At 36.0% G+C, this 21,149-nt stretch overlaps 2 protein-coding genes across 2 annotated transcripts; both read left to right on the forward strand.

Moving 5' to 3' along the window:
* The first annotated feature begins 1,826 nt into the window (after nt 1-1,826).
* Nucleotides 1,827-11,297, forward strand: LOC130932109 (parvalbumin-2-like). The gene is made up of 5 exons (XM_057861512.1): nt 1,827-1,909; nt 2,315-2,388; nt 5,163-5,295; nt 7,892-8,001; nt 11,049-11,297. The coding sequence occupies exons 2-5, from the start codon at nt 2,328-2,330 to the stop codon at nt 11,072-11,074; spliced, it is 330 nt and encodes a 109-aa protein (XP_057717495.1). The 5' UTR covers nt 1,827-1,909; nt 2,315-2,327; the 3' UTR covers nt 11,075-11,297.
* Nucleotides 11,298-13,043: 1,746 nt separating this feature from the next.
* Nucleotides 13,044-20,112, forward strand: LOC130932108 (parvalbumin beta-like). The gene is made up of 5 exons (XM_057861511.1): nt 13,044-13,114; nt 14,706-14,775; nt 14,847-14,979; nt 15,045-15,154; nt 19,745-20,112. The coding sequence occupies exons 2-5, from the start codon at nt 14,715-14,717 to the stop codon at nt 19,768-19,770; spliced, it is 330 nt and encodes a 109-aa protein (XP_057717494.1). The 5' UTR covers nt 13,044-13,114; nt 14,706-14,714; the 3' UTR covers nt 19,771-20,112.
* Nucleotides 20,113-21,149: the final 1,037 nt, after the last annotated feature.

Genomic DNA, 21,149 nt, shown 5'->3' on the forward strand with positions numbered 1-21,149 from the left:
AATAACTCAAAATATAGCCATTAATATCTAAACCCCCGGCAACAAAAGTGAGTACACCCCATGAAAAAACGTACATCCCTAAATGTCCAAATTGAGTACTGCTTGTCATTTTCTCTTCAAAATGTCATGTGACTCATTACAGGAGTGTTGTCAGCATTGCTGCAGAGATTGAAGAGGTGGGGGGTCAGCCTGTTAGTGCTCAGACCATACGCCGCACTCTACATCAAATTGGTGTGCATGGCTGTCACCCCAGGCGGAAGCCTCTTCTGAAGACGGTACACAAGAAAGCCCGCAAAGTTTGCTGAAGGCATGTCAACAAAGCACATGGATTACTGGAACCATGTCCTATGGTCTGATGAGACATGCGGGCAAATGACAATGACAAGCAGTACTCAATTTGGACATTTAGGGATGTACGTAGTTCCCATATGATGTACTCATTTTTGTTGCCAGGGGTTTAGCTATTAATGGCTATATTTTGAGTTATTTTAAGGGGAAATAAATTAACTCTATTATATAAACTGCACAAAGACTACTTTTCATTGTGTCAAAGTGTCATTTTCTCAGTGTTATCCCATGAAAAGATTAGGGCTGTCAAACGATTAAAAATTTTAATCGAGTTAATCACAGCTTTAAAATTAATTAATCGTAATGAATTGCAATTCAAAGCATCTATAAAATATGCCAAATTTTTCTGTAAATTATTGTTGGAATGGAAAGATAAGACACAAGACTGATAAATACATTCAACATACTGTACATAAGTACTGTATTTGTTTATTATAACAATAAATCAACAAGATGGCATTAACATTAACATTCTGTTAAAGCGATCCATGAAAGACTTGTAGTTCTTAAAAGATAAATGTTAGTACAAGTTATAGAAATTTTATATTAAAACTCCTCTTAATGTTTTCGTTTTAATAAAATTTGTAAAATTTTCAATCAAAAAATAAACTAGTAGCTCGCCATTGTTGATGTCAATAATTACACAATGCTAATGGTGTTGAAACCCATAACATCAGTCACACCCAAGCGCCAGCAGAGGGCGACAAAACACCAAAAAACACAAGTAACAAGTGGACATGACACTATGCTGTCATTTTAATCTGTTTGAGCGGGGCATGTGCGTTAATTGCGTCAAATATTTTAACGTGATTAATTTAAAAAATTAATTACCGCCCGTTAACGCGATCATTTTGACAGCCCTAGAAAAGATATACTTAAATATCTTCAGAAATGCGAGGGGTGGATTCACTTTTGTGATACACTGTATTTCTTCTATTAATCATTAAAATAATTTCCTACATGACATTTACTAGCGCTTTTTATACTTTCCCCATTTTTGTGATCTTTTTGGACCCTTATTTAAATAAAGAAAGTAGTAAAACTAGTGCATCGATTCAAATAGTAATAAATAACACAATGTTGACCTTGGACTTTTTCGAGCCCCGATATAAAAGTGCCAATGAGCATCTGGCTGTAACATGAAGATGCTAGTCATTATCACCATGATAAACACTTTCATCTGCTGTCTCAATTCTGATTGGTCCTGGAGATGGAAGTAGCACCTCAAGGCCCAATTACGAACATTTCTTTGATTCCAAGTCCCTTTTAATAATATTCCAATGCACTTTTTTGGTGTTAGCATGGCCTGTTCGTGCAACTCGGGTGTTGCTCGATCACCCTCGTTGGCTTGCTCGCACATGGAAGCATCCCTCATTTGTTGCCCTAAAAATAGACTGGACTAGTAGACACATTTTTTCGAATTGCATCTTGGCACCCGATACCAGAGCCCAAAGCTCTGTAAATGGTGTTGCTGGAGGATATATAAGAAGCGGACAACCCTGTTGGGACATTCACTGGGAATCTGCCTTGGTCTTTTCACTCGCCTCAACGCAGTGCAAAGGTGAGTGCGCACCACCCTAAAAAGACCTCCACCCAGACACAGGAGGACCCATCGAGGACACTTGTCGTACCCTGGACTATAATCATAATAATGATGATGATACAGAGGAAATCGATGGATCATATGCAGGACGGCAGAGGACTTGAGGATAATGATGACGTTTTGTATATTCTGTCACACCTACGTCACTTGATTTATCTTTTTTTTTTTTCTCTCGCCCGTGACGTCATGCATGTTGAGAATTGAAAAAGTAATTGGTCATCCTCGTCCTCTACTGTATTCACTTTGGAATTTATGACTAGGCCATGGGAGCTTGAAAGAAAAATCCTAATAAAACTTGAAACCATTTTGATTAGGATTCAGTTGTAATTGATGTTTATTGTAATTTTTTTTAATTGATTCTAGATAAGATAAAGAAATGGCCTTCGCTGGTGTCCTCAAGGAAGCCGAGGTGAAAGCAGCTCTGGATGGCTGCGCAGGTAATGCTTATTTTTTTATCACTACATGCAAGGCCGGCCCAGCCTATACACAGACTATGCACCTGCTTAGGGCCCCTGACCACTAGGGGGCCCCCAATCTGGCAACCTCATTTTATACGATGTTAATAGAGCATCGCGAATAATGTGGCGCGTATCGCCGTTTATCCATGCAAACATCCATTTTCTTGTCATTACATGTCATTTGGGGGGAGAAGTTTGAAGTATGCAGTGCAACAAAATATGATTAATATACGAAATATGGACGTATGGGTTGGATTGCATGTATGGGTTTCACAGTACACTGTGACGAAATGGTTGGCCAAAAATATGGCATTATTTTGTTTCGGGCCCCCAAATGGCCTGGGCCGGCCCTACTATATGACACCGAAAACGTTGGTTAAAGAAAATCAATGTTTTTGTTTTCTTCTCAAAATCTTCATATGAACTTTTTGAATGACTCATATCTGAATGAAAGAGTTCATTTTGGGCATCTCAAATGTACAAGTTAACTCATTCAATGCCTTGGACAGTATTGACATCAAATATATTTTGTCTGGGGGCGCTGGCAGCGATTAATTTTTATTTTTGTTCTTTTTAGTGGGTTTATTTTTCATTTTTATTTTATTCCTATCCAGATGTTACATTTATGTAGATTTTTGTATTTGGCGGAAAACACTCAGGTGACTTGAAGTTCCGCTCTGAGACCCTCAATTTGGCCAACTTTCAAAATTGTCCGAAATGCAGGTGTGATACATCATTGGAAAGCTTAAAATCTCAATTTTCTGGAGGAACAAAAATTTTGAACAGGAAGGCATTTTGAAAAAAAGAAAACATTTTAAACCCTAATTGGAGGCGAGAGCACGCGAGAGCAGAATTAAAGACGCCACGATTTTAACGAGATATTATCGTATGCTCACCTTGTTTCGATCCAAAAACTCCATGTAGCACGTATCACCGAGCGTCAAGACACAGCTGTGAATGGCCACAGCCAGATTTTTTATTTTATTTTATGGGTGAAACATGGTGATATAACATGGGTCGCGATGCAGAAATCGCAGACAACAAGCAGAGGTTAAGATTTTCTTTTTCATATAGTTACCCATTTAAACGTTATTTTTCTTTTTTTTTTTTGTTTGGATCGATTATTTATCATCGGGGAAAATGTGACAGTAACACAAAAAATACAATTAAGCGATAGTTATAAGGTAAATATTCGTGACTTCTTTACAGACGCCATTTTTTTCTTAGTGACATAATTCGTTTAAAAGTTTAAAATAAGCGAGTAATTTTTAAAAGTTTTTTTTTTTTTTTTTTTTAAATGAAATATTAGACATCAATTAATGATTCTAAGCTAAAAATGGCAGACATTTTGAATAATAAATATAATTAGTAACTTCGTTTTATGGCTGGGTTGAAACAAAAGCGGTTGTGTTTTCAGGCTAAAAACGGGCAAATTAAAAATAGTTCGGGGGCTTAATGCGCGATGAATCTGCTATGGCAGCATATAGACATATTGTTCTATCAAACACAACAGTTGTTTTGGCTTAAAATACAGCAGTTTCTTTTAAAGAGGCATGCAAGAGCAGAAACGGCTTTTTCAGTCTTGTCTGTGTTTTCCGCGATTTACAGTTTTACTCCTTTGTTTTTGTTAATTTATGTGATTGAATGTTTTAGTTTTAGTTTTGTTATTTATTTTATTTTTTTCCTTGATTTTACTAGCTTAATATATTAGATTATTATCAAATAAATGTAAAAATCAACAAAATAAAATACCGTAATTTCGGGACTATAAGGCGCACCTGACTATAAGCCGCCAGCCACCAAATTTGACATGAAAACGGCATTTGTTCATAGATAAGCCTCACTGGACTATAAGCTGCAGTTATCCTCATTGTATTATGGGATATTTACACCAAAAGATATTAACTGGTAACACGTCATTTGACAATGGCATCATAAGACTGTCATGAAACCAAATGAGGCACCATTAAGCGTTGAACCAATTTGGTGCAAATCCTTATTGTTATAAAAATCTTCATTTGGCCATCACTGCTCCCTTGGGGGAGACAGTCAACCTCTGCTGCCACCTGCTGTCAACTCTGTTGTCATCCAACATTCCTCCTAGCATGCATTGCGGCGTTACAGATGTAAAAACAATCAAAAGTCATGTTCTGTGCTAATTATTTCTTCAGTTACTCTTCCAGTTGTTTCATTAATTGCTAGTTATGGTATTTGGTAACATTTTCTTGGATAGTGGTGCCATAATACTGTCATAATTATTACATGACACTGTCATAGGCATTATTGAATGCTTATAATAGATGTCGGTTAGTGTGATCCAGCAAATTACTTCACTTTTGAATGGACGTAAAAGATCTGAGCTGGACATAAATAGAGTTAGTGTCATAATATGCAACATGACACATTTTGACATCTGTCATAATAATTCAGTAATACCCATGATAGTGTCGTGTCATGTCATAATTATGACATTCTTATGACAGTCTTACGATGCCGCTGTCAAACAAAGTGTTACCTATTAACCCAAATAAATCATCAAATAAGCCCCACTGGACTATAAGCCGCAGGATTCAAAATGAGGGAAAAAAGTAGCGGCTTATAGTCCGAAAATTAGGGTACTTGTTTTTCCAACACCGCTTATCTTAGTCAAACATTGTTAACATTGATTCAGTAACATCCGTCAGAAAATTCCCCTCCCCAAAAAACGTATCGATCCCATCTTACACAGCATCTCTTTGTTTTTCACTTTGCAGCCGCAGACTCGTTCAACTACAAGAACTTCTTCAAGACGTGCGGTCTGGCCGGCAAGTCTGCCGACGACGTCAAGAAAGCCTTCCAGATCATTGACCAGGACAACAGCGGCTTCATTGAGGAGGACGAACTCAAGTAAGATGACATAAACATAGGCGGGGTTTGACTTTTGTGGCAGGGGAGGGGGCAAAAATGTTGATGACCCCCGAAACGCAGCGTCAGCAATAGGGTTGTTCCGATCATGTTTTTTTGCTCCCGATCAGATCCCGATCGTTTTAGTTTGAGTATCTGCCGATCCCAATATTTCCCGATCCGATTGCTTTTTTTTTTTTTTGCTCCCGATTCAATTCCAATCATTCCCGATAATTTTTCCCGATCATATACATTTTGGCAATGCATTAAGAAAAAAATGAATAAAACTCGGACGAATATATACATTCAACATACAGTACATAAGTACTGTATTTGTTTATTATGACAATAAATCCTCAAGATGGCAGTTACATTATTAACATTCTTTCTGTGAGAAGGATCCACGGATAGAAAGACTTGTAATTCTTAAAGGATAAACGTGACTTTGTATATTGTGACTAAATATAGCCAACTAGTGTATTTGTTGAGCTTTCAGTAAATGATAATGTAGCCATTTAACTGTTCTGCCCAAATGCATGATGGGAAGTGCAAGAATGACTGTGCGTAGTGGTACCAATGGATATATCATTGGGAAATAACATAGGGTGTTAAGAAAAAGATCGATTACTACCTTTCTTCCCCATATTGCGTCCCACGGTATTTCTAATCGTTGGGAGAGGGATTGTAAAGCTTTAGCCAATTAAAACAAGTCTCCAAAGGCTGCCAAAATTCACTCTACTCATTTTACGTTGCCTTTTAGCTCTATATACAGGTATAACGGCGGCATTAAAGATTGAACGTGAAAAAGCGTGAGTGGGTCGTGCAGCGCATGTGTTAATTGCGTTAAATGTTTTAACGTGATAAATTTTTAAAAAATTAATTACGGCTGTTAACGTGATAAATTTGATAACCCTACTTTAAGCCTAAACTAAAGACTCTGGATGGGTGTAACACATTATGTGTGTAACGTTTAATACAATTAGAATACGATTCAATTAAAAAAATATATATATATATTAAAAAAAAGGCATGTCCGATATTTTTTTGCCAATTCCGATACTTTGAAAATGATGTGATCGGACCCGATCGATCGGGACATCTCTAGTCAGCAATAAAGTTAACTTCCAAGATATATGATCGGATAGTAGCTACCATGCTCGTACATATAGGCATCCCAGCTGTGTGTGTGTACACGCACGAGTGTGAGCGCGCTCAATTTTCTGTTCGTTTTGACTGAATATTCCAGCTAGGAACTTTTATAATAATACGTGTAAAATGAGCGGGTTTTTTTTTTGTTTGCCATCATTTATGAGGATTAACGTTTTTAGTGGAGCAAACTGAATCTCCGCTCACCATTTTGGCGGTGCACATTAGGAGTGGGAACCTCTTGGTACCTCACGGTACGATACGATACAAAGCTCACGATAACGATGATCTGACGATATGACGATACAACGATTATCGATACATTGGTCAGGAAATCATTCTAGGATATTCTACAAACAACTAATAAACAGAAAAACAAGCTTTTGCTGTGAATTGGAATGAGTTTATCACTTGTAGACGTCCAATTCATTTAAACTGGGAGGGTGGCAGAGTATGAACGTTCGTTCATTCGCTGCCATCCCTCCCACTTCAAATGGATTGAACGTCTATAGCTGTCAATGGCAGTGAATGCCAGGCAATGGGGTCATTTTGGGCCATTTAAGGTCATTTACCTGTTGATTTTTAGTTACTTCCTGTTGATTTTGGGATATTTTATGGGTCACGTCCTGTTTATTTTGAGTTACAGAACAGGAAGTGACCCGGGAATCACCCAAATGAATAGGCAGTGACTCAAATTCAACAGGAAATGACTTGTAAATGAACAGCAAGTAAATGCCCCGAAAATCGGACAGAATGACGTCAAATTCTCTGGTTTCAAATGAACGAACGTTCCCAGTCTGAATGGATTGGGCGTCGAGCACCCAGCCTTAGAGTTAACTGAGACACTATTATGATGGAGGAATTTGGTAGCAACCTGTTGATTCCTTTTTTTTTTTTTTTTTTTTGATACCTTTTTAAAACGATATCTCGATTCTTGGAAGGAGCATATCGATAACCTTTTGGGACACAAAGCATCACGATATATCACCATTTCGATATTTTGTCACACCCCTAGTCCGCATCTTCAATCCTTGGTTCTCACTCAGTAGTTGTTGTCGCTTTTGAAAGTTTAGGTTTGAAAAAAATTACATATATCCATCTTGCCTCTTTTGTCTTCAAGTGTTTTTTTTTTGTGCTAAGCAAAGCAAAGGACCCCCTCAAAGGTGCTAGTCACATGATCTGATTGAAAAATAATTTTGACTCATTATAAAAATATATTTTTTGTTCATTTCATTCATTTATGTTGTTTGTTTTATTGCTTTACATTTTTATAGACAACATTTTACCGGCAAAGTCTTAATTTTAACTTCATATATTGGAAAGTCAATTATATGCATTGATGTTTTTGGCCATTGGGGGGGGGCTACGCCCCCGGCCCCCCCTCAATCTCTCGCGAACGTATGATCAATGGTAATAAATGTGTTTATAATATGATGGTGTCTTTGTTTTGTAGGCTGTTCCTGCAGAATTTCTCGGCGTCCGCTCGCGCGCTCACCGACAAGGAGACCAAAGACTTCCTCACCGCCGGTGACAGCGATGGTGACGGCAAGATCGGAATTGAGGGTAAGCCTTTTTTTAAAAAAAGAATTTCTTACATTTCTTTGTAAATTGGACATAAAATGTCTTCTGATCAACACAATAATCACAAGAATTAATATCTTGCCTAAAATTGTGTCACTTGGAAATTTAATAGATCCTTGTATAAAGCCAACATACATTGGGTGGAAAAGGTAAAATAATTCCTCACATTTCTATGCAAATTGATCATATGTTATTTAATCACCCATATACTCATAAGAATCAACAGTATGCTTGAATTTGTTTCACTTGAAAACATAATGAATTAAACATTGGTAGAAAGACGATTTACAATGGGTGTAAAAAGTAAAATAATACTTAAATTTCTGTGTAAATTGTCCATAGGTCACCATATCTTTATCATAAAAACATTAGATAAAATATTCCTCAAATTTGGGTGACCTGGAAATTTAATAAATACTTGTAAAGAGCAAAGGTATATTGGGTGGAAAAGGTAAATTCATTTCTTATGTATAGCTTTTCCCTGATCATATCCCAGATAAAAGACCGACATTGAATAAACGTTGGTTTTCCATCAAAATCATCAGTAAAGTTGACATCGAAATTTTCGACTTCAAGTGACGTTGAAACAATGTTGTTCTATGGTATGTCAGGCGATGGTTGGGTTAACATTGTTTTATAGGGGATTAACTAATATTGACAAATAGTTGATTTATGATTGACTGGAAAATATGATTGAAAAGTCATTGAATTATGGATGAGCGAGTGTTTTGATCGAAAACATAACGTTAATTCAGCGTTGTTCCAATATTATTAATAATCGAAATGACATTTAGGTTTTGTAAGGATTTCAACGTCGAAACAGCATTAATTGAGGGTGCAAAAGTGCCGTTGATTCAACGATATAAGATCGACAGCGGAATGTTGATCCAACATCTTTTCAACGTCGGTCTGCTATCTCGGATGATATTATTTGTTCAATATCATAATCATAAGAATGAACAATTTACTTGGATATTTTTTACTTGGAAATGTGATACCTGTTAAAAGTAAACGTTAGGTGGAAAAGGTAAATTCATATATTACATTTCTCTTTACATTGATTGTATACTGGATAACTGTTTATCATCATAACCATAAGATTAAACCATTTACTTAAATTTTTGTCATTTGGAAATTTTGATAAATAATAGTAGTAAGAGATCGTATCTTCTTGTATTAGGTGGAAAAAGTAAATTTACCTTTCTTTGTTAACTGATCATATGATGTCCTCTGATCTTTACAATAGTCACAAGCATGAACCATTTGCTTCAATTTATACCATCCAAACAATTATATTTTCATATAAGGGCGTAGGATTGGTCTCAATATTGGTAGGGACGATATAACAGCATAAGCTGCTAGTAAAATTTTTGCTGGGAATGGCGTGAGTGAACGGCGGTCAGGGCTACATTTTTCACCAATAAGAACCTAATTAATTGATAGGCGAAATGATTAATGCAAAATAGATCTGTATTGACTTGCACTAACTTTCACACTGCAAATTTACAGTATAACATCTTAATCTGGTGATTTTTTTATCAAATCTAGTCAAAAAAATTTTTTTCATCTTGTTTTGAGTTTTAACACTGGAAGTCCCGGGTTATTTTTGGCTATAAAGAATAACCAGAAAGGCGTCAAATGACCCCGATTCCAAACTGACTACTAGGCTTTGTCAAACAATAACCCACTCAAAGAAGCAATCAAGCAGGCCATCCCCCTACACACTCCCGTGGAGTCGCTGCCTCGATGTGATCTGGGGTTTCACTCTGGATAGCTGCAAATAGCATCTTGAATATCAGAAAGACGGGTAGTCTTCTTGGTGGGTCTTGCAAAGGAATTGGCTCAGTCTCATGTGGGCGCAAAGAAGGTGCAGAAGGAAAATTTTCTTCGGTAACAACCTCCAACACCTAGCCCCGGGTATAGGGCGGAGTGTCAAATGTCACCACATAATTTTTTTTAAATTGTTTTTTTATTACACCTTCCCTTGTACAGTAGGCAAACTGCAGCTTTTGGAAGATGTAAAAAGGTTGTCCGCCTGATTGCTTGCCTGAGCGGTCCACTGTCCAACAAGCAACAACTGTTTTGTCCAACTGGACAAGCCTAAGAAAACCTGACTAGTATGTTTCAATTGGTTTACACAGAGGATACAACTGGAAGAGTTGAAGGGACAAGCAAACACTTAAAAAGAAAAGTCATATCCTGTCAGTAGTTTGGTCTATTTTATGGTGGCTTTTTCACCACATCCTGTCTTCTGGGCTTGAAAGTGACAACAGGCCAGCAACAACACCAGTTTACCCTTCCCCCATCAGCCAAGGCACCCCTGCCCTGCAAACACTCAAGATGCTGACTGGAGCAATTAAACCCTGTGGTTTTGCGAGTGTGAATGGGAATGACTAATGAGGACCATAGTGCTCACAAAAGATATGCGAATTAGGGTCAGATGATCCTTCTCTGGTTACAAAAGTGATTTGCATGAACTGATCCACCCTTGGTAGTTCTAGTGTTAAAGCCTAGTTAACAGATTAATGCGTCAGATTCTTCCACTTACTTTTAGTAAATATTACCATTTGTTCTTATTAAGCCCATACATGTAATAGTCGGTGATTTTTCACCTAAATCAAGAAAAAAATGCTTTCAAATAATGTTTTGAATAATATTTATTCTTGAATTAAGAACATTTCTGACAAACATAAATATACAAACTTTTTGTTTCAAATAAGTCTGTTGAGCTTATTTTCAGCTAACAATTTTTATTGCAACAATTGAAATCTGAGTAAAATTTACTTGAAGCACTGGCAGATAATTTCACCTTTTTCTAGTAGATTTACACTGAAAACAAGGGAATTTAATTTTTTTTTTTCTTTCTTTTGGTGGGGCCAATTTGAGCATCCTGAAAAGTTAGTAGTTTTTTGTCCCTACCGTCCCTATGCAAACCTACACACTTGGATGAATTTAATTTCATGAATTTAAATTCATTTCATGAATGAATTTAATTAATTTTTCTTTTTTTCCCCCTTGTCCCTTCACAGAGTTCGCTGCCCTTGTCAAGGCATAAGCCCCGCCCTCACCCCCCAGACCAAGAAGCCCCTTTGATTTCACGCCCCACCAGGCGGGATCCGGTAATCACCAGCTGAAAGAATATTTTTTATAACTTATTTATGAGTTGCCTGCGGACTGATTCTCAACATGGACATGTTCTGAAACTCTTGCAAGTTGTACACCATCTTTTGAGGCAGAGTGAAAAAATGGGAATAAATACTCTTTTGGTGTAAAAATCATTTCCTTTGTCACCCGTTGTTTTTGCACCAAGCTAAAACGCACCATCATGACGCACGGTGATGATGTCATTGGAATGGGTTTGGGAGTTTGGCTTAGCACGTGTATTGTTAGTTTTTTTTCAGTCTTTCCATCACTGATAGCTCTTGACATCAAATATCTGTGTTAACATATTGGCTGCAATGGACAATGATATGCGACCCCAAACTTTTGAATGGTAGTGTACGTCTATGTCTTTTAAATTTAGAGAGCTGAAAATAAATGGTTATGTTTCAGTGCCATTAATGACACTACACTTGTGCTGCAATGATTAATCGACTAACTCGAGTAATTCGATAAGAAAAAAGATCCGAATTAAATTTTGCTGCTTTGAATATTTGTTAAATTAAAGTGGCGTTGTAATGGTTTGTTTTGAAAGTGTTAGCATTTAGTTTTATTGATTTGGATGGATACACTGCCCTCTAGTGGCAACAGTGAATATTTGATAACTCATTTCACATGGCTGAATCCAGCTGCTCCCTGTTAAGACCAATATTAGCTACGTTTTTTTTTTTAAGCTAATGTTTTTTAATGCATTTGTAATTTAGCCATTTTTGTGGGAATATGTGTTTGATTCTACAAAAAAAAAAAATTAGCATTTTATAGCATTTAAGCTAGCAGAATTTTGCTATGTAAGTTAGCCATTTGTTCTTTTGTTGTACTTATATCCTAATTTATTAATTTTTTTTCTACCGTTTGAGTCCTTATCAGATTACTTAATTATTCGAACTAATTAGTTCATTGATTAATTGACTACTAAAATAAACTGGCTTTTAATCTATAATTCTTTTCCCTATTGTTTTGTACTGCGCACGTTGTGTGAACCCTTTTTTTTTTTTTTTTTTGTCTCAACTGTAAAGTGTCTTTGAGCACCGGTAAAAGCGCTCTATATATAAAATGTATTATTATTATTATTATAAAATAATTGATAGCTGCAGCCCTACAATACACAGTCATGCATTATTTATCCTCTGCCAAGAAAGACTAATGTTAATGCCATCCTGAGAAGTGTCAGTGAAAAGTAGATCTTTTTTTATTTTTTAATATTCCGATTAATGAAGCAGACGTCCCATTTATTTGAACCGATATCGCCTTCAATAGAATGGAAATTTCCATTCGGGTCCGCATTGAGATTTCACTGATTTCAATCAGTCCATTGTAGTCCATTTGCAAAAAGAATCCTGGCAAGCTCACCCTGTATCCGGTTGCAACTCTTAGGGTCTTGTTAGCATTCAAAGTGACAGCTGACAAATGAACGGCCTCAGCTTGGGACAGTGGTGCCACCTAGACGTGAAAAAATGTTGCCGTCTCAAACCCTGAACTACTACTTCTTGTGCTTTTCAGTTTGATCTCACTCCATTTTCACAGTTGGTATACTCATTCCCTTCCAAATAGTCATTTTCAAGTCCAAAATCAAAGCTACATATGTTGAACAAGATTGCAATTCGCCACCCCTGTCGCACTATTCTTAGCAGGGGATGGGGTCGGATTGGGGGAGGCTCACAGACGTCTTCAAACGCACCTTTTAAGCGTCTTCGTTTGTCAAAGGTTAAAAATAGAGGACTCCCTGGCTACGGGACAAAATGTTCGCTGGCCCCCTTTGACCGCCCCCCCCTCCTCCTTTTTGCCCATTTGAGCGGTGTCAATTATCCAATGCCTCGGATTTCCGCGGGGTGAACCTATAAAAGGTCAGCTGTGACAAGCGGGCGATCACTGCAGTCGCCTCCCCGACTCCTGTCCTGCATCATCCGTACCGTCTGAAACAAAGACCCCCTCACAGGTGAGTTTGATTTAGTGAGTTGAATGTTGAAGGACTAAAATAAGAATTTTTTTTTTTTTCATGGTTTAACATTAACTCGTCAGCTGATTGAGGGATATGTCGCTGTTGAATTTTGAGCTATGAGCTAACATGAAAACTGTCATTCTCTATTGTTATTATCATTTTTAAAGAGAGCATGATTTCTATAAGACTGGGGCGAATAAATAAACAATTATTCCTCTGAGAATATGCATGGCGGACCGGATAAAATGATGTGACGGTCCACTCTTGGGCACATGAACTTCATGTTTGATCTAAGTTAATAATTGCTGCCATTGACGGCGATTGATTGATTATGGTGTTGATTTACTTTTCTTTGTGGAATTATTTTATGGAAAAAAAAACAAAAAAAAAACTGAACCTAAAATATGTGTTTAATTGCCAAAATCAAAAAGCATTTTGGAGAAATAATTAACTGAAAAAAAATATTAAATATTATATATACTATAATAATATTTAGATCTTTTTTTTTAAATCAAATAACCAACTAAAAGCTGCATTTAGTCAGTTTTTGAGTCAGAAAAATGTTTGAATAAATATTTAGAAAATAATCATTAAAAAAAAAAAAAAAAATATATATATATATATATATATATATATATATATATATATATATATACAGTATATATTAGGGCTGTCGAAATTATTGCGTTAACGGGCGGTAATAAATTTTTTAAATTAATCACGTTAAAATATTTGACGCAATTAACACACATGCCCCGCTCAGACATTTAAATGACAGTACAGTGAAATGCCCACTTGTTAATTGTGTTTTATGGAGTTTTGCTGCCCTCTGCTGGTGCTTGGGTGCGACTGATTTTATAGGCGTCAGCATTGTGTAAGTAATTATTGACATCAACAATGGCGGGCTACTAGTTTATTTTTTGATTGAAAATTTTACAAATTTTATTAAAATTAAAACATTAAGAGGGGTTTTAATATAAAATTTCTATTACTTGTACTAACATTTATCTTTTAAGAACTACAAGTCTTTCTATCCATGGATCGCTTTAACAGAATGTTAATAATGTTAATGCCATCTTGTTGATTTATTGTTATAATAAACAAATACAGTCCTTATGTACCTTATGTTGAATGTATATATCCATCTTGTGTCTTATCTTTCCATTCCAACAATAATTTACAGAAAAAAAATGGCAAATTTTATAGATGGTTTGAATTGACATTAATTGCGATTAATTACGATTAATTAATTTTTAAGCTGTAATTAACTTGATTAAAAAATGTAATCATTTGACAGCCCTAATATATATATATATATGTGTGTGCAATGAAAAAAGTATTGTAGCATTTCTAGCTATTTATAAAAATTGTGATTCATATAGAAAAACATTTGAAAAATACTTGAAAACGATGAATTAAAAAAAAAAAAATCACAATTGTATATATATATATTAACACACTGGCTCAGATGTCCAATCCATTTGAACTGGGAGGGCTGACAGCAATTCCTCCCAGTCTAAATGGATTGGACGACTATCACCATCAATGGCAACTTTGTTCTCATTCTAATAATCGCTTCTGTTTGCAGCATATCACAATGGCCCTTCACGGTTTACTGAATGATGCTGAGGTCACTGCAGCCCTGGATGGATGCAAAGGTTTGCATTTTTTCACATTAACACACACGGATTCCACAGCCACTGATAGTGTGGCCAATGTCTTTACTCAGACGCCGGATCGTTCGACCACAAGAAGTTCTTCAAGGCCTGCGGCCTGGCCGGCAAGTCCTTGGACGACTTGAAGAAGGCTTTCGCTATCATCGACCAGGACAAGAGCGGTTTCATTGAGGAGGATGAGCTCAAGTAGGAAATGTCTGGCAAATTAAAACCAGGTTCCGTTTTGGTGTGTAACCAACGCGTTTCGGCAGGCTGTTCCTGCAGAACTTCAAGCAGGGCGCGCGCACACTGAACGACGCCGAGACCAAGGCTTTCCTCAAGGCCGGTGACACCGATGGCGATGGCAAAATTGGCGTTGATGGTACGCCCGCCCGACCTTTGGCCCCTAACCCTTTCACTTATACTGTAAAAAAAAAAAAAAAAAAACTGGCAAAACTTCAAGTAAATTTCAAGTCAACCAAATTCACTTTAATGTTGAAGTCTTGAGGGGAAAAAAAAAACAATAGTTGAAATTAGTGCTGCAACGATTAATCGATTAACTTCAGTAATTCGATTAGAAAAAAGATTGGAATTAAAATTTTGGTGCTTCCAGCATTCATTTAATTAAAGTGACGTTTTAATTGTTTGTTTTGGAAGTGTTTGCGTTTAGTTGTATTGATTTTTGTAGATACACTGCAACAGTGAATATGATATAACTCATTTCACATGACTGAATCCAGCTGCTCCCTGTTAAGATCAACATGTTTTTGTTTGAGCAAATGTTTTTAATGCATTCGTAATTTAGTTTATAGGTATATTTAGCCATTTTTTTGTGGGAATATGTGTTTTAAAAAAAAAAAAAAAAAAAAAAAGCATTTTATATAATTTAAGCTAGCGGACTTTTGCTATGTAAGTTAGCCAACTGTTATTTTGTTGCATTTAGATCATCATTTATTTATTTTTTATACCGTTTAAGGTTCAGCTCAGTTATTTAAATTTTCTATGTCCCTATCCGATTACTTGATTATTCATACTAGCTAGTTCATCGATTAATCGACTACTGAAATAATTGATACTGCAGCTCTAGTTAAAACATTTTCAGCACACTAGACTTTAGTAGTTTGAATTCAACATTTTAACCCTTTACAGGATAAGTGACTATTTTTGGTAAATAAAAAAAAAACACTGAACCCCAAAAAGACTTGACGTACATACAGTATACGGGGAGATCACAAATAAGCCACAATATTAGCGTTTCGTGTCGCTCCATTAACCAAATTGGTCTCAATTGTAATTATACGTGTGTATTTATTCCTATTGATAATTTCTATAAATATATGTGGCGGAAAACACTCAGGTGACTTTTTCAATTTTCAAAATTGGCCTATATGCATCTGTGATACATCATTGGAAAGCTTAAAATCTCAATTTTCTGGGGGGAGAAAATTTTTGAACAGGAAGAGGTTTAAAAAAAAAAAAAAAAAACTTTAAACAACAAAACCCTAACTGGAGGTGAGAGCATGAGAGAGCATAATTAAAGACGCCATGATTTTGACAAGATATTATCGTGGACTTCCTTCTTTTCGATCCAAAAACTCCATGTAGCATGTATCAAGACACAGCTGTGAATGGCCACAGCTGGGTTTTTGGGGGATTTTATGGGTGAAACACAATAATATAACAAGGGTCGCGATGCAAAAATCGATCGAGATTTTCTTTTTCATATATTTATCCTTTTAAACTTTTTTTTTTTTTTTTTTTGTCCAATGTTTGGGAAAATGCGACAATTACAAAAAATATATAATTAAGTGATAGTTATGAGATAGATATCCGTGTCTTATTTACAGACACCTTTACAGACACATTTTTTTCATTGTGATGTAATTTGTTAAAAAGTTTGAAATATGCGAATGAATAATTTTTTTTTTTTTTTTTTTTTTTTTAACTAAATAGTAGACATCAATTTATGATTCTAAGCTAAAAATGACAGACCTTTTGAATAATAAATATCATTACTTACCTTCTTTATATGGCAGGGTTGAAATAAAAGCGGTTGCGCGACGTCTGTAAACGGGGGTCTCCAGGATAAAACGGACAATTTAAAAATAGTTCAGGGACCCGTTGGTGTTATTTGTCCATATTCTGGCTTTTTTTTTTTTTTTTTTTTAGTTTTTTCTGTATTTCATCGAAGAAAAAGCATTGGAAAAATTACACTAGGGCGCTAATATTTCCCCAGGATAGTAAAAACATGTAAAGATCAAAATGGCACCATGTTGCAATTTCTAACTTATTGCAAACTGGTTGGGGAGATTTGCACTAAATACTTGTAACAATGCCATGTTCTGGCTCATTGACTCCCATTATAAATAATAATTTTTGATATGCTGTAAACCTAATGTGTTATAATGCATTTTCCGTGATTTCTGATGCAATCGTTTCTCTGGCGAGTCAAAAACATGGAAATAGAGGAATTTGTGTGTTGAGAGTCTCAACACCCAAAAGTCACTAGGGGGCGCCAAAGGCCAATACATGAATTTACTTGCAAAGAAATTCTGTTGTTATGACTTATGGAATTATTTGGGCCTCCAACTATGTCATATGAAATATTCAAATTAGATTTTTATTTTATATATCTATATATATACAGCATAGTTAGTTTTGATATTAGAATAATTAAAAAATAAATAAATAAAAACTATATATGTGTAGATAGGTCTGATGCCAATGAACATTTTTGAGTGGTTGAAAGTGAAAAAATATTCATAAATGACTTAGTTATCACACTTCAAAGGAAAAGCCATACTTTGGACAAAATCACAAGAATTTAGTCAAAATAGAATAATGCCCATGGGTTAATGCGCCATGAATCTGCTATTATTAATGGCCATGAATTAAAACAGCAGTATACTCTGCTCAGAGCCCCCAATAATATTCTAACGTTTCTTTGTTTGTTTGTTTTAAAGTCATTGTAATTGTAAAAGCTCATCTTTAAACACCATTGACAGCGGTAGATGTCCAATCCATTTTTACTGGGAGGGTTTAGAGGTCTTTTTCTTTCTTTTTTAACCCTGTAATGCAGGGGTCCCCAAACTTTTTCCTGTGAGGGCCACATAACTTTTCCCTTCTCTGATGAGGGTCCGGGGTCAGTTTGCAACAGAAAAACAGTGTGACGATTGCAGGAGTGCCTAAATGTAAAAATTCATAGTTTTTCAGAAAGCCACAATCAAATAACCCTTTCTGGATTCTTCACAGAACAAAAGTAAATAATTAAAAAATATATAATATAATATAATATAATATAATATAATATAATATAATATAATATAATATAATATAATATAATATACTAATAACACTATTAATTAAATAGATTATAACCAAATAACCCTCTCTGGGTTCTTCACAGAAAAAGCCAGGAAATAAATAGCACAAGTTATTAAAAAAAAAAAAAAAAATGTTCAGAGGGCCGGACCAAATGTGGGGGTGGGCCGTATCCGGCCTGCGGGCCGTAGTTTGGGGACCCCTGCTGTAAGGCCTGACCCCAGAAATAAAAAACAGAAAATTCTGATTTTTTTTTTTTTTTTTTTTTACATCTGAAAGCTTTATCTGGTCTTCAAACATAATTAAAAAACATAATAATACTAATGCCAGCAGCACGGTGGCAGAGTGTTTAACACGTCCGCCCCACAATTCTGAGAACAAGGGTTCAATCCCGGGCTCTCGCCTTGTGTGTGGAGTTTGCATGTTCTCTCCATGCCTGCGTGGGTTTTCTACGGGTAATCTGGGTTTCCCCCACCTCAGTAAAAACGTGCAGTGTAGGCTGATTGAACACTATAAATCAGACATGTCCAAAGTCCGGCCAGGGGGCCAAATGCGGCCCGTGGTCGAATTTCATCCGGCCCCCAGCCTCTGTCATAAATTCAATAACGTCTGGCCCTTACACAGACTTAATAAATTGGTCAGCAGCACTGCTACCAGCATATGAAGTAGCTTGCACACTAAATGCTCCTCCTCATTTACCCACTAAAAGGCAGCAGCACTCTACGCAACATTACCTCGTGTAACCCTTCCAATTTTCTAAAATGCCGATAATCAACAAAAAAAAAGTTGAATGCGGTCGCCGACGCTTCAAGGATAGGTGGAAATTGGACTATTTCTTCACTAAAATACGCAACAACCGTGTCTGCCTCATTTGCAAAGAGACAGTCGCTGTATTTAAAGAGTTCAATGTGAGGCGATATTACCAAACAAGACACGCTGACATGTACGACAAGATTACAGGGAAGATATGCAGCGAGAAATTGAAACAACCTGAAGCTAGTTTAATTTCACAGCAGCAGTATTTCGCAAGAGCCCGAGAGCCGAAAGAGAACGCCACAAAGGCTAGTCGCGAAATTGTCGAAATTATTGAAAAAAATAATCAATCAAATGTGACACACAGAATGGCTTGCTAAAATTTGCTTAAATATATTGTTCTACGTAAAGGACGTCAGCCGAGGTCGGCCCCCCACATTTTTACCACACCAAATCTGGCCCCCTTTGCAAAAAGTTTGGACACCCCTGCTATAAATTGTCCCTAGGTATGAGTGTGTGCGTGAATGGTTGCTTTCATACTTTTCTCCTTGTGCCCTGCGATTGGCTGGCAACTGATTCAGGGTGTACCCCGCCTACTGCCCTTAGTCAGCTGAGATTGGCTCCACCCCCGTGACCTTCGTGAGGATAAGTGGCTCGGAAAACGAATGGATGCCTGAATAATAATAATATAATTACGTTTTCTAATATAGATCATAAATGATACATTAATCATTACATGGATCTCTTGATAATTAAAAAAAAAAAACTAAAGTCAGATTGAACACAATAACAAAGTTTTTAACTATGTGACAATGCAATGAGGTCCAGAAGTGCTGTATAAAATTTGATGTATTTGGCAATATTGGGTTAACATTGTTGCTGTTTTGCTTTTCTGCAGAGTTCACCACCTTGGTTAAGGCATAAAGTGGCAACTGACCAACATCTCTCATGGAACAACAACGCCCACCTCCCCCTTTTCATCTGAAGAGAAATCATTTTTATACATTTGCTTAAGAGACGTTTCCTCCTACGCAACACACACTGTCCAAGAAAATGATGATTGTGATTGTCCTTGGGTTGTCTTCATGTCTTAAATATGAATTTTGCTTCTTGTCAAATCTATGCACTTTCCAGGAACAGACGGTAAAAAAGAAGAAAGATTCTTTTGCTACGCTCGGCCTTAGCGGAGGTTCATCATGTGTCTTTTCAAAAGTTGTGGAAACATGACTGGAAAAGCACCCAATAAACTTGAGGACAGGAAAACGGCCCAATGTTGATATTTGACTTGCCATTTCATCATCATAATATTCTGGTTCCGTCAACAAGTCAAAAGATTCCAACTGGACACTAGAGGGCGCAACGTCTATTGGATTGGAAGGGATGCAAACGGATTTCTGAAACCTGAAGCTATCATAATAGTTGGATATCAAATGGACGAAATTTTAAAAATGCTGTTTCATACAACTCATTGATTATTTGAAAAAAAAAGTATTTTATTCAATAACAATTATAAGTAAACATTTTTAATGTGTTGTATTAAAAAGTTACATAGCAGTTTTAGGCAGTTATTCTGTTGTGCACCACTAGAGGGAGCCCATATACCACTAGCGCTACAGATTTTGAGTGCTAAATCCAATCCTAAATTTCTTTTTTCTCTATCACATCGATTTTTTTACGATCCAAATTTTCTTAAACAGTATGAAAAAATTGTTTCATAAAAAAAATCAATTATTGACAATGAAATATAAAACAAATGGTCTTTAATGCAATGGTTGAATGTTTCACAAAGGATATGGCTACTGTAGGGTGACCATATTTTTTATTTCATAAAAATAGGACACTCGGCCCGACCTCGAGATATTTGAATTTTACTCAAAGTTCACTAAAAGATGGCTATATCACTTTAATATATTTAAAATGTGCCTCCTCCTTCTGGATAGAAAAAAAATCAGTTTTATTAAAAAAAAAAAAAAAAGAAAAAAAAAAAAGAAAAAAAAATTATAGCCTTATAGTATACAACCAAAGACACAAATTCAAATTCTCTGAGGTCACTCAACAGGCTTTATTATTCCTCAAAAATAATCGAACAATAAAAACGCAAAAAATAAATAACTAAATAAAAAATAAAATAAAATAATGCAGACCCATGGAAATGTAGTCCAGTCAATACACACTTACTGTAGGCTATCCGCCAACTAAACATTTTTATAAATTACTATCATGACAATTGTCATTGACAAATTGTTATTCCCACTCAATTACTATTCTCATGTTCTAGATTCCACGCAAACAATAACTGAAAC

This window comes from Corythoichthys intestinalis, chromosome 16 (genome assembly GCF_030265065.1).
Source record: "Corythoichthys intestinalis isolate RoL2023-P3 chromosome 16, ASM3026506v1, whole genome shotgun sequence".
In the NCBI taxonomy this organism is placed as follows: Eukaryota; Metazoa; Chordata; class Actinopteri; order Syngnathiformes; family Syngnathidae; genus Corythoichthys; species Corythoichthys intestinalis.